This window comes from Mitosporidium daphniae (genome assembly GCF_000760515.2).
Source record: "Mitosporidium daphniae strain UGP3 chromosome Unknown contig-9, whole genome shotgun sequence".
Classification (NCBI taxonomy): Eukaryota; Fungi; Microsporidia; genus Mitosporidium; species Mitosporidium daphniae.
In genome coordinates this window covers 44341-57838 of record NW_013546121.1, presented here as the reverse complement: position 1 = coordinate 57838, position 13498 = coordinate 44341, and the positions used below count along the sequence as shown (strand labels likewise).

The 13498-nt window shown below is 42.5% G+C and overlaps 7 protein-coding genes across 7 annotated transcripts; 3 read left to right on the top strand and 4 right to left on the bottom strand.

The window, feature by feature from the left end:
- Positions 1-235: 235 nt before the first annotated feature.
- On the bottom strand, positions 236-4441 carry DI09_9p270 (DNA repair protein Rad50; the record flags this gene model as incomplete). Its single annotated transcript, XM_013380917.1, has 6 exons — positions 236-434; positions 458-772; positions 806-981; positions 1007-3451; positions 3544-4284; positions 4319-4441. The coding sequence occupies 6 exons, from the start codon at positions 4439-4441 to the stop codon at positions 236-238; spliced, it is 3999 nt and encodes a 1332-aa protein (XP_013236371.1).
- A 91-nt stretch (positions 4442-4532) lies between these two features.
- DI09_9p260 (uncharacterized protein) lies at positions 4533-5236 on the bottom strand (the record flags this gene model as incomplete). Its single annotated transcript, XM_013380916.1, has 3 exons — positions 4533-5045; positions 5104-5161; positions 5187-5236. 3 exons carry the CDS (start codon positions 5234-5236, stop codon positions 4533-4535), a joined length of 621 nt encoding a protein of 206 aa, XP_013236370.1.
- Positions 5237-6492: 1256 nt separating this feature from the next.
- Positions 6493-6936, top strand: DI09_9p250 (uncharacterized protein; the record flags this gene model as incomplete). Its single annotated transcript, XM_013380915.1, has 3 exons — positions 6493-6575; positions 6643-6802; positions 6859-6936. 3 exons carry the CDS (start codon positions 6493-6495, stop codon positions 6934-6936), a joined length of 321 nt encoding a protein of 106 aa, XP_013236369.1.
- Positions 6937-7173: 237 nt separating this feature from the next.
- Positions 7174-7593, bottom strand: DI09_9p240 (uncharacterized protein; the record flags this gene model as incomplete). Its single annotated transcript, XM_013380914.1, has 2 exons — positions 7174-7399; positions 7523-7593. The coding sequence occupies 2 exons, from the start codon at positions 7591-7593 to the stop codon at positions 7174-7176; spliced, it is 297 nt and encodes a 98-aa protein (XP_013236368.1).
- Positions 7594-7656: 63 nt separating this feature from the next.
- Positions 7657-7995, top strand: DI09_9p230 (uncharacterized protein; the record flags this gene model as incomplete). Its single annotated transcript, XM_013380913.1, has 1 exon — positions 7657-7995. The coding sequence occupies one exon, from the start codon at positions 7657-7659 to the stop codon at positions 7993-7995; it is 339 nt and encodes a 112-aa protein (XP_013236367.1).
- Positions 7996-8897: 902 nt separating this feature from the next.
- Positions 8898-10675, top strand: DI09_9p220 (uncharacterized protein; the record flags this gene model as incomplete). The annotated part of the gene is made up of 8 exons (XM_013380912.1): positions 8898-9035; positions 9062-9264; positions 9300-9657; positions 9687-9813; positions 9843-10006; positions 10033-10386; positions 10424-10545; positions 10570-10675. 8 exons carry the CDS (start codon positions 8898-8900, stop codon positions 10673-10675), a joined length of 1572 nt encoding a protein of 523 aa, XP_013236366.1.
- A 164-nt stretch (positions 10676-10839) lies between these two features.
- On the bottom strand, positions 10840-13249 carry DI09_9p210 (uncharacterized protein; the record flags this gene model as incomplete). The annotated part of the gene is made up of 4 exons (XM_013380911.1): positions 10840-11316; positions 11366-12686; positions 12741-13057; positions 13112-13249. The coding sequence occupies 4 exons, from the start codon at positions 13247-13249 to the stop codon at positions 10840-10842; spliced, it is 2253 nt and encodes a 750-aa protein (XP_013236365.1).
- Between the last annotated feature and the right edge of the window lie 249 nt (positions 13250-13498).

The following is a 13498-nucleotide window of genomic DNA, read 5'->3' as shown; positions in this document are numbered from 1 at the left end:
ATCGATAAATAAATGTGATTTCTTTCGCCACCAAAAATGAGCTGCTTGCGGCGGTACACGTACAGCGCTGCAGGCGGTGCACTCTTCTAACTCGCCCCAAAGAGGTATGAGATTGCAAGCATACAACGGTGTTGCACAGTTGGACCCGACACGAGAATGCAGTGTTTTATTAATTTAGTATCAGTGTGTGGAAGTGCCGGCAACGATGGACTGCCTTTCGATGACCGAATTTTGGCTAAAAATGAGCAATGTGTACGCCGTACTTTTCATCCCTGGAAACTCTCCAATAATAATCGGTAAATTCGGATTTTCCCAATAGCTGCACAAACTCTTCATCGTGGGTGATCACGATAAGCTGGAAATTAAACTGTCTCCGTCGCGCCTTAATGATGCTAAAATGGGGGAAAGCAAAATGCGGTACTTTGAAAGCGATTCTGCCAAGCTTTCAATATTTGACCGGTCTAAATTGGTAGTGGGCTCGTCGAGAGCAAGAATGCCGCAATTCAGCCCAAATGTCTCCGCAAGAGCCAGCCGGATGATAATCGAAGTTAGCACCCTCTGGCCTGCAGAGGACCTCCCGCGCATATCAAGCTCGGTGTCGCCTTTGAGCATGACAACCCTGTAGTTGTACGAGCGATTTCCTCGAGTAGTTTCTGCATCAGAATGGATCTCAATGGTATCTATGTCGGAGCTCTGGTATGTGGAAACCCAGAGCTCTCTAATGATTTTGTTGATCTCCTCCATCTTCAACGAATGGTATTTCATAATAGCGCTAGCAATGGGTTACGTGAAAGAAAAGTCTTACGAGTCCAGCACTTTGGCATATTGGTCGAGATCAACCAGGGCAAGCTCAGTGACCTTCACCTTGACAAACTGGGACTTGTGTTTCTTTTCGATTTCTCCATAATCGGTATCGAGTTCAGCTGCCAGTCTTTGCAAATGCGATTCGACTTGCTTGATTTCACCAACAACCCCTGCTTTCTATAATTTAATGTGCCATCGATACCTTGACAAGCAGCTCAGAATGCTCTCTTTTCAACTCTTCCTCCTGACGTCTATACTCAATATAAGGTAATCCGGAAGAGTATCCATTAAGCAGGCCGGTAAGCTCCTCTCTCTTTAAAGAAATAGCCTTGGACATGGAGCGGGATTTGATATTATCTCGAACATTCCTTTCAATATTCCTTATCTCAGATGCCTTTTGGGAATAGGAAAGGAATAAAGCGTCCAACCGAGAAATGGTTTCCCTGAGCTCGTCTTGTTTGATAGAAAACCGGGATATCTTGTCCTGAAGAGAAACCACTTCCGAGGTGACGAAATCAATGCCTCTTCTGTTTTCCCATTCACAACATTCTGAAAGTATCAACGAAAATGGATTGAAGTAAGCTAAAAAGGATCTTCTGGCTTCTCTCAATGCCAACTCGTCGTTTTTGTAGGAATTTGCGATTTCACAGGATCTTGACTGAATATCTGACAAAAGAGTTTGGTTTTCAGTGTCCAAATAGGCTTGCGAGGATTGGATTTCAACTTGCAGCGAAGAATCAAGCTTACTTAGCTCGGCCAACTGATTTTCTAGCCGCAATTTGTGTTCAAATTTCGACTTCAGGACGTTCAGTTCAGAAAATTTATCTTTCAGTTGTAACTCCAGCATTTGTATATCGCTTAGCTTTGTCGAATAATCTTTGCTTATGACATCCGACTCTCCCCTGATGATGGTCGATTTTCGCAAAAGAGAGGCCGTTTTTTCTTGAATCGAATCAAACGAATGCGAAGAGTTGACGCCAATGTTATCTGATTTTTCGATAAACAAAATCTCCTGCTCAATTTGCTTGATTTCCTTTTGGATTTTCGTTGCACTTTCAACGAGCTTCATCAAGCCCTCATATTTGCCCGCTAGTTCTTCCAGCGATTTCAATTCGCTGGATGCTTTTTCAAGAGACAAATTCAACGCCTCAATTTGACCAGTGTGGATTTCGATGTTTTTGATCAAAGCGGGAATCCTCTCGCCCTCGAGATCTTGTATGTAGTCCAAATGCGTTTGGATTTCACGAGACTTGACATGAATCGCATCCAATTTTGTCAATTGGTCTTGATATACCCTGACTTCAGATGGAATATTTGCTATCAAATTTGTAAGCTTCAATGTAAAGCGTTCTTTTTCCAGTTCACAAGAAAAGCGCCGACAACACAAAGAACACTCTGAGGTGCAAAGAGAGGCCTGTAAAAACGATCCGTAAATATTCTCCAACTCCCTGGAAGAAGATAGTCGCTTCGTTAACTCAACATGAAGAGCGTCCAGCTTTTTTAAAACCAAAGGAAAAGACGTTTGCTGTTCAAAGTATTCATTTGATGATAACAAGCCACTGCATTTTACAAGCTCAAAAAAGGACTCCGATTTCAGCCTGTTTTTCAGCAAATTGGAGTTGGCTTCTTCAAGTTGCGCCTGAAACGACTCCAATTTGAGTTTGTTGATGTTGATTCCTTTGGCTAGCTCTTCAATACTAGAGGAAACTACGCCCTTTTTGATGTCCAATTCGTGCGACGAAAGTGCGCAGTATGATATTATATCGTCAATAGACTCTGAAGGAGAATTTCCCAAATGCTGAGAGGAATACGAGCAAACAGAATTGAACGCTTGCTTGTATGCAATTTCCTTTCTTCGCAGATCAGTTCTTTTAATGGAAATCTTTGTATTCGCTTCAGAGGCCCTGTTCAGCTCTTTAAGAAGATCCTGGTTTTCCAAAAGTTCCCCTTCAATCTGTAATTTTTCCTTCTCCAATTGAGAAAGCTTTTCCTCAAATTGGAAACGGCTACAGGTAGACTTTTTTTTGGCCAACAGTTCATTTTCCATTTGATATTGGAATTCTTGCTGCTCTATAAACTCCCTGGATATTGAAGACAATTCTTGAAGAGAGCTTAAAATGGAAGATTTTTGAAGATGGCAATTGGATTGCTCTCGCTTCTTTGATTTAATTGTTTCCGTTAAACTGTGCATTTGGTCTTTAATTCTTTGCCTTTTGATCTTTAGTTCGTTCTCTTCCTGATGGTATTTTGCCGTCAACAGTGAAAGCTCTTTTTCAAACCCCTCTGCCTTGTGCTGGAGTTCCGAAAAAATAGAGTTGAGCTTGGCAAAGGTAAGCCCGTCTTTATCCAGATCGAGATTGGATGAGATCAAGGTCTGGATTTTTGCAATCCTGGATTGTTGCAACTGTAGTTCGTTGGTGGCCTGTAAAAGTTCACTTGAAGCAGTCTTTTTTTGCCTCTCTATTTCTTCGATTTCTTTGCAAAGATTGGCCTTTTCAGATCTATTCGCCTCAAGTTCTGCTTCTGCAGAATTAACGGCATTTACTTGAAGGCTCAAAAAAGACTCGAGTTCTTTGTCAGACTCTTGTAGGATTTTCATCGAGGAGAGAAGGTCATTTCTGGCCTCCTCTAAAACCGACAGTTGGTTCTTTTTCTTTTCAAGCGATTGTTCTAATGAGAGCGAGATTTTGCCTTTGGACGTTACATCGTCAATGAGTAGAGATAATTTTGTAATGCTACTTTCGAACGAAGAAACATTGCAAGAATAATGCGATAGTTTATCCTTGAAATTCTGAACCGAAATTTTGATCTTGATGTTAGTAATAGCAGGGTTGGCTGAACCTTATTCGCCTTGTCGACATCAGATGCAAGAAACTCAAGCTTTTGGATCTCCAATTTTAGTCCCTGCTGCATTTCCTTTCGTATATCCTTGAGCTCATTTAGTGCCTTCGAGTATCTAGTTGACAAATCAGTAAATGCTGAAGATACGAACTTTGTTGCAGAGAAAATATCATCAAATTTTTTCTTCAGCACCGAGGGCTCTGCCAACGGCCTAATTGGTGTCAGTAAGCCAAAAAAATGTACCAGCTCGCCTCTTCTTGATGGCAAAATATAACATTGTCCAAAATGGCGAGAGAGACGCCCAAATGATTCGGCATTTCCGTATCGAGCTCGGCACATCGGCTGCTGAGAGAAATTTGCTAGACCTTGTAATAAAAGCAAAGCTACCTCTCCACTTATTGGGTCTTTCATCACCAACAATGATTCCAGCGTCTTCATTTCGGTTTTTGTTTTTTTCTGTGTCAGTTGAAGAGACCTTGTCACAATCATGGGCTGTTTATTGACATTTCTGAATTTCAAACGCACTTGAGCCTTTACTTCTGTTGCATGTGCAAGCTTTGGATCGTACACGAATGCTCCCCCCTTCGAATTGGGGGGGAGATCCCCAGTTGTGGCAAATTTTAAACATTCAATAATGGTCTAATGGAAGGGTGCAAGTGTGCTTGGAGCTTACAGTTTTTCCCGCGCCATTTTGGCCAACAATGATCGTCAACGGGGTATAAAACTCGATCACATTCTGTGTCTGGGGATCATACGACCGGATTCCTCGAATCAAAAGTTTCTCAATGGATGACATTGGAAATGTGGCCAAGTTGAATTGAATTAATTGTTAAATTGATTATTAAATTTTAATCAGAACGAATTAAACTTGAAAAAATCACTGGGGACTAACAAACAGAGTTGCTTGCCTTAAAGATGAGCAACATTCCTACAATGGGGCCATATAGACCCAGAACTTCGGCAAAAATCAATATAAGTAGAACGGGTACAAAAAGTTTTGGTTGTTGCATGGATGCACGCGTGCCCGAGTCGGCCACAATGCCAATGGCAAAGCCACACGCAATGCCACTTAGCCCTGTGCAGATTCCTGCTGAAAGATGCAAGCAGCCCGAAAATAGCGAGTAGCTGTCTTGCTTGATGCCCTGCAACATCAGCACGGAAACGGCAAGACCGTAAAGCGCAACTACACCAACCATGATGATAGGAATAAGACTTTTCATGCTAAAATTGGGTTTTGTCAAGCTGGCAAGGATCAAACTTTGGCCAGCTTTTGCAGTTCCATATGCAGCACCAAGCACGCAGAAGGTCAAAGCGATGGCAAGACCCAAGGCGCCAAGAAAAGGCGCCCAGACCGGACAAAGAGGAGATATCATATGCAAACAGTGATCTGAAAAATACGTCTATTTAAAATTTGACTTAAATTTTATTCCACTTGGTAATGCTGCCCAATGTTTCTACATTTATGAAAGAACCTCGTTCAAGCTCAGATCTTGACAGATAAAAGGTCATCAAGATCCTTATGTTAGTCTGATTTAAAATACCTTGATAGGTCGTCGACACACGTCCAATTGCTAAAATCGGCCTTTGGCATGCTTTGCCGATTGGCAGGGGTATCCAGGATTTTGCTACCAATAAGCAAAATATCAAGTACGGCAAAACACAAATGATCTTGGCATTTGAGCATATTCCGGATGTTTCGGAGGATAAGCATTTCACCAAATAATGAACCGAATTTTTTGATAGTCCATACCCGAGCGCGTCTATGAATCAAATGGGTGGACCAACCTGGAAGTGGGGCTAAAGCTCCCGTTGCACCAACAAAAACGACCAACCCATCTCTTAAACGTAAAAGAGTTTAAAATACTCTTGCAGATAGTCTCTAGCCAATGTCGCGGTCAGAAGCGAGCTTTTGAGATTAACATCGTACATCGACTCGATCGATCTAAACAAGTCATCTACAAAGTAAACCCAGTTGGTATGCATGCCATAGTGATCTTTGACGCTACCGATGGAAAATCCACCCGCAACACAAAAGACAGCATCAAATTTTATGTTCGTCGGAAAGGCAGAGTCGATCTAAATAAAATAGATCAAAGTACATGCGATCGCTGTTTTGAAAGAGAATCCGAAGGCTGGAGTAATATGTTGTCCGGGTCCAAGGGCGGAACAAATATGGTTTCCGAGTCTGAAGATGAAGTCGATCGATTATGGCTTAACCCAATAGATACGATTTTCTGGAAAGCTTAGTTAGGTATTGATACCCAAGAGCTGGATAAAAGCGTTTTATACAAAGAACGCCCTAAAGCTCCATATGCGCCCACAAGTAGAGCGGATTTCATTTAAATTTAATTTGTAAAATTGATTGCATTTATTGAATCGCGTTAATAGGCCAGGCTATTGTATGCAAGTTAAGCGCATCCGCCCCGTATCAGAAATACACGAAACGGAGTGCGAAAAGGAAGGCTAGAGATGATGTGGCGAATACCTTCGTTTTGAAGGCTCTAATAGGGCGCCAGTATCTGGAAGTTAATTTACAAATGAAAATCCAAGGTAGGACTGCAATTGACGTGATAAGCTATGCTATTTTCGGCTTTTTTGTTTGCACATTTAATCCCCTAAAAAGACGGGACAGATGATTTTGAAAGGGGGTTTTCGTTGCTTCGGCCTTTTGGAGGCCTGATGCAAAGAATTTCGACCTCATGTAAAAAGATCGGCATCCGAGCCCATTGAAGCATATTTTTTGAAATTAAAATTGGCATTTATTTAAGTGGTGAAATATTTTGGGAACATAAAATGTACCATGATGGTGTGGAATTGGGGTAAATTTTAAATAAATACGATTCTTGAATGGATGGGACATTTTCGGTGCAAAGTTTTGCGATTACAAACGCAATCGACCATGAAGGCCAGAAAATTTATACGCCAGGAAGGTGGACATCATGGGTTGCTTTTCTGCAAACCAGCCATATTAAATACTTGAATATGTGCATATAATAGCCAGCATTTCTTTAGAAAACTTGGGGTCTTGAAAATATCGATAAATTCTCAAAGCACACAGGATGTGCAGCCTGAAACAACAAATAACAAAAAAGAGACGGATAGAAATGAGGATCCACCTGTACTTTGTGAGAATATCAAGTTGCAGCTTGTTCTGTGGGTAAAGAAAAATCCTTATCGCATTCCGCGATCAATTACGTCTATTATTTGAGTTAGGGGACCAAGAGATTGACAGGGCAATTTATTGCGAATGATCGCAATCGGGGATTTGAAAAATCCCCACCAGAAAGATAGAAATAGAGACAAAAAAGAAACATCCAAGCAAAAGCATTGAAGCTATACATGTTTCACCATAAAAGGGCCGCACAAAGATTCCGACTATCTCGGCCAATTTCTTTTCCCTAATTGTGCAACGGTTAACTTGCATTCCCTCCTCCGTTGCGATTAACATAAGGTTGCATTTTTATTGGCGTCAGATTTACCCAATAAAGAATGGCTCTGTTTATAACGCTCATTGCTGGCTGGCATCGGTTAAAAGGGCCTGTTTGGTTTTTTGCCGGGATGGCGGTCTCCTTTCTCTTCGAATTCTAAAATTGAAATGAAACCCCAAATACCAGAACTCGATTGGTCCTCCAAGCAGTCGGAGGAAGAAGAAGCAGATACAGCATCCCAATCAGACCTTGGATTTGAAGATGCAAAGTCGCCGGCCCCCGAGGACACATAGATCTCCTCAGAGCTGTAGCCCCCGATGGGAGACCTATATGGGGTTTTTGGCTCCTCTACAGGCATTCTCGAATAAGCGGAAAGGTCTGCCTCATTCTCAGCAAGATTGATTTCATCCCATTGGAAACTACTGACTGGTGAGCCCGCTCTGGCTTACCGCTTGGCTTTCTCGTCTTTGGCATCATGAGGGCTCTCCCTGTTCAAGCTACCTTTTTTCAAGATTCCCATGCTGGTTTAAGAAAATTTCATTTTGCACTTTGTTACAACACATTCCATTTACTGCTGCCCAAAATGGCCACGTATGCAAATTTATTTTATGCGCTCCGACATAACTCACCTTTTTACGGCGTATGTGTTTGGCAGAGTGAAAATTGCGTTCGTTTTGGAGGCCGACTGCATTGGCGACAAATCAACGTGCTCCTTCAAGTTGGCCTTATATCTGTTCTTCACCAATACGAACCACCTTCCCATTCTATCGCCACAGGTGATAAACCCATCCAAAGATATTTTATCGCTGTCTTGTATGGAGGATTTTTCGGCCATAAAGCTTGTGGCCAAGCACACGCGCACGTGCAGCGTGTATTACCAGTCGGACCTTGCATTTCTAACATTTGGCACGCTGATCAATGAAGTCTTTGCAAGTGAACCTATTTTTTTTACGGTTTCCTCCTCCGAGGCCTTCTCGTTCTATTCGTCTTTATTGCCCTGCCTATTCCAGCTTTCTCACTCGGAATCTGAAAATGGGATTTTGCTGCAATGTAAATATATTGATACGGACAGCTCCGTTCTCTCCATCATCAACGGCCCAAGCGTCCCAAACGCCAAAAAATCATACATTTTAGTTGACAATTGCATCCCGCACGGGATATTTGTGCACATCCACGTCGTTTGTCGGATGTGGACCGGCTGGCCCATCGAATTCATCCAAGTCCCGCTAAGTGTCCACTGGAACATATCTGTTTTCATGGAGTTTTTGGTTTTTGTGATGTTTGGCTGTGGTGGTGGTGGTGGCGGTGGCGGTGGTGCCGCCTACAGCAATTCTGCCGCCTCTGCTGACAACATCTCTTGTGTTGGTGAAATCTTTACCATTGGATCTTGGTGCTTGGATAGAGGCTATACAAGCATTCCTTCCCAAACCATGGTGACCTCTGTGGTGAGGCCAATTGATTTAAACAGCTATTCAGACATTGCCCTGGAATCATCCTGCATAGTGCGTTTATGTCCCCTTAAGATAATTAAAAATTCATTACATCTTCTATTGTCGAACCATGTGCTGTTGAAATACAATGTTACCAATAACTGCATTGACGTTTCAACTTCCACAAGTAAGAACTATTGACCATGTAATCCACACTAGACAACAAACGCGCAAGAGCTCTCATTATTTCGAATTGGAATTAAACTGTCAAATTGCAATATTTCGGTACTAGTTTAGTAGATCACTCATTGATCATTACCCAAAAAATCCGCTGCTCAAATGAGTCGTCCAAAATTTTCCTACGGCACATCAGGATTCAGATACAAGTAAATTGATGTCCAATGCAATTCATAGTGCGCATATGATGGGGCCGATTGCATATCGTATGGGCATGTTGGTTGCCCTGCGTAGCATGTCACTGGGTGGGCTTCACGTCGGGCTAATGATAACGGCCTCTCACAACTCTGAGGAGGTGCATCTGCTTTTTTCATTTCACAGGATAATGGTGTCAAAGCTATCGAGCCGTCGGGAGACATGCTTGATGCGAGCTGGGAGGTGTTTGCTGACGACATTGTAAACACTCCAGATGACCTGCTTGATCAGAAGATCTTCGAGTTGAAAACAACGATTTTTGGCAAGCAACTGCGAAAAGATAATGTCAATGCCTACAAGGCCAATGTGCTGCTTGGTCGCGACACAAGGTACGGCAAATTATGTTTGGCTTAACCCTTGTTAGAGCAAGTGGTAAAGAGCTCACCCAGCTGGCAATTCAAGGCATTCTCAAACTTGGAGGCTCCATTCAAGATTTTGGGATCGTCACCACGCCCCAACTTCACTTTCTTGTTGGCGAATTGGGCCCTCGATTTTATAAAGAGATTCTGGCCGATGCTTATTACTCAAAGATAAGCCAGGGGTTTGAAAAGTTTATCTCTTCAATTTGCTTCTCTCATACTGAACAGATCGCGAGCAACGTTTTCGTCGATACTGCAAATGGAGTTGGCCACCTGGCCTTAAAGGAGGTTTTAAATTCGATCCACAATTTGCCGATTAAAGTTAATTTGTTGCAATGTGGCAATGGTGTGCTAAATGAAAAGGTTTCAATTGCAGCCAAATTTATCTTTAGTGTGGTGCCGACTATGTAAAGATTTCCAACTGTCCACCTGCTGGAGTAAGCTTTGTCGATCCATCGTACAGATACGTGTCCTTTGATGGCGATGCAGATCGGGTGGTTTACTTTTACTTTGACGAAAGTAAGGGTTCCGTGCAATTCATCGCCTAGAACAACAATTTCAGCTTATCGATGGCGATAGGATGGCTGCGCTTTTTGCGTTTTTTATTAGCAAGCACCTAAAGATCCTCGGCCTCCAATCATCGCTGTCTGTAGGTGTTATTCAGACCGCATATTCAAATGGAGCGTGTCAAAAGTATTTGATTGAAGAGCTGGTATTTGCGCGCAATAATTTTCATAGGAAACGTGTCTTGAGCTTACTTGCACAGGTGTCAAGCATTTGCATTCAGCTGCCAAGAAATACGATTCAGGAATCTATTTCGAGGCAAACGGCCACGGCACCATACTATTTAGCGGCAAATTTAAAAAGGCCCTTGCTTTCCTTTCCTCTCCAGAGAAAATGAATGCGCTATCGTCGACCGAGAGAAGCTCAGTAGGGCTCCTTTGTGGGCTCGTTGAAACAATTAACTCTTACGTTGGCGATGCTATTTCTGACTTTCTTGCCGTTGAAGGCGTTCTTCTTTCTCTCGGATTTTCCATGAAGGATTGGAAATCAATGTACACGGAGCATCCGTCGAAGCAGGCCAAAATCTCAGTATGCTTCTATTAAGCTCCAACATTTCCTAACATAGGTCCCTGATAGATCGATCTTCAAAACCACGCACTATGAGCAGAAGCTACTTGAGCCTGCGGGAATCCAGGAAAAAATAGACGGCATTGTTAACCCCATGCACGGCGGTCGAGCTTTTGTCAGGTAATCCACAAACACTTGTTCTAGACCTTCTGGGACCGAAAATGTTGTCAGAATCTATGCAGAGGCCTCGCAGGCTGCAGATGTGGACATCATTATAGAGTCGATCCAAAATCTCCTTAATTGCCATTAAATTTACGAGACCTTTATCATTAATTTACGGTTACGCGATGCAGCGGACAATCTTATTGGACAGTTTGAGGCAGCCTTTAGCAGAATTGACGATTGTTGTCCAATCTTTTTGCATGCTTGACGATAATTTTTTGCGGATAGAATTCTAGGCAACAATAAGGTACATCAACATACCATGGGCTCCAGTAGCGATTCATGATAGCTTGCGTCCAGATCCTCTGGGGCCAGCGGAAACGCGACCTCCTCAGGTAGATGAACAGAAGAATGGCCCTCAATGTAGGCAATGATGCCAGGAATCAACTCAGTAACGGCCAGGCAAGTTGATCTTAATGTGTCTAGATTTTGAAGGCAAATCGCTTCGTGATTGGAAGACGATGAGATTTTTTTGTATAGTCCCACCAAGAAAATGGTAAGGTAGTGTATGATTTCAACAAAACTTTCAAGCCTTACAAGAATCACATCTGGCGTCTGCATGCAAGGGCGTGCAGATGCAACGTCCGCTTTCAACTGCTTGTCCATCAAATCGACGATTTTGGAGATCCAATTTAATGACAACACATGATCTCCATTGAGGATTTCCTTGACAACATTCAAGAGAGCAAATATCAATGGATCGATATTCAGCACGTCCGTGGTTAACTCCTAGTGTTGTAAATACGACCAATACACTTGCCTTTAACAGGGAAGATACTTGCGAGAATAGGATAATTTGATCTGAAGAATCCCTTAATGTTGGCTGAATGATCAAATCATCAACAGAATCATATGGGACGAAACATGATTTCATGGCTAAAAGTATGGCATAGCATGTTTCGATCCAGGACGTTTCCTTGGGTGAATACTTTTTCAAAAACTCTGCAAACCACGGAAATGCGCTCCATGTGGGAAACAGGTCAAGAAAAGGGCGGTTATCTACGATCGTCTTAAACACTATAGGAAGCTTTAAAGAGGAAAAGAATTGCTCAATGTTTGACTTTGATGCAAGCTGCAAACAGTCCGCTTGGCACGCGGAGATTTCGCCGATTTTGCGCTGGATAGAGTACTTCAATTGAAGATGCAGATCGAGAAATTCAGGAACTTGGGAAAAGGATCCATGTCGATATGCCTCGCAAAGCAATTCCGGGGTCTCGCTATCATTGTTTTCATACAAGGAAAGAAGCCCTTTTTGGATACGGAATACCTCCTCCTTGAACCCAATAAGCGGAATCCAATCCAGCACAACATATGACAAAATGTCTAGTTGAATGAACTTTACGTTCAAAGAATCGTACAGGGACAAGGCAAACGAAACTGCCCCAAGCTCTCGCAGCAAGAAAATTGCAAAAAGCTTTAAAATAAAGTTCGAGTCGTCATCACAAAGTCCAAATAGCGCCAGCACGGCACAATTCATCAGGAATTCATATGGCAATACGAGATCGGGCTTTTCGCCGTTTAGTTGCTTTTCATTTTCAAGAGCCTGATTTTGATTTTGAAGAACCTGCTGTTGTTCTTTTGCATTCTTTCTAATGGCACATAGAATGGCCAGAAAGATAAAATCTCCAAAAGGCTTTTGGCAGCACGCCTTTGATTTTCCGTATTGCTTTAAATATTCGCTACAAGAAATACTGAGCGACGCTGGGTTCAAATTCTGAAGAAAATATTCATTAAACTTGTAGGCTGACAAAAGCCTAGCGATCGATTCTTCGCAGAAAGGGCTTTCGTCTTTGTGCGAGTTGATAAATGCTGCGGTAACCTCGGCAAATGTGCTGAGTGGATGCAGATATGGTTGAAGATATGAAAAGCAAGAATCCTTGTGTCCAAACTTGGAAAAGTAAGAGGACAAATATTCGTGGAGCCTTGGATCCTCGGTTTTATGTGCAAATTCAATGCGAGCCAAAGCGGAGACATTGCTCTTTTTATCTGGCAAGTCCTCGGTTTCCCAAAAGAAGATGTCTTGGGGATTTTGCGACACTTCATTTTTCAACGCCGCAATGGAATCCAAGTACAAAACCACAACCTCCCAATCGTTAAGTCTATGAAAACAAACACAAGTAAAGGATTACATCATCGTTGGGTCCTTCATTGACTTGCAATATTCAACAAGAGAAGCATGGGCCTTTTGATGGAACAACACCTGGGCCTTCCATTTAGTGCTATCCAAAGATGTGGGGAAAATATTCTCTGGGATTGAGGAGAGCATACTCATAAAGGCGGGATCTTTGGTGGGAAGAAGCATACACAGGCAATAGTCTTGGAATGACTTGAGGCGGCCTTCGGAAACCGCCTTATGAAGCATTTTCTTAACAAGGTCCAGAGAAATTTCCTCGGGCCCCTTTTTTTCGGTTACTTGGGCCTGATTGTACAGCGCCAAAATGGACCAAATCAAGTACTTGTCCGATTGGGTCTTTTTAAATAGCTTCAAAGAAACCTAATGGCGTGAATTGCACAAAACGAGTACTTGATTTGCCCGTTTAAAATCAAGGCAGCGGACTGAGGCAAAAAAAAGCTCCATAAGTAAATCCTCCGAGCTAGGGTAAACATCGCAATAATGCTCCAGAAAATCCAACAATTCGGCATCTAAAATTAGCCACAGCATGGTATACGGTTGTCCATCTTTTTCAGCGTCATAATGATGGAGTTAATAAATTGCGAATCCAGCGGAAGAAGATCCTTTGGGGTTTGAATGATCTCATTGAGCAGCTCCTGAGCCTCTATCTTTTTCCCCGTGGAGGAAAGTGAAAAGGAAAGAAGGGACTTTAGCAGATAATTTTTGGGCGTCTTTTTGAGATACTTCTGGCAAAGGAACACGGCTCGCTTGGAATCATTGTTTGCAAGTGCATTGAAG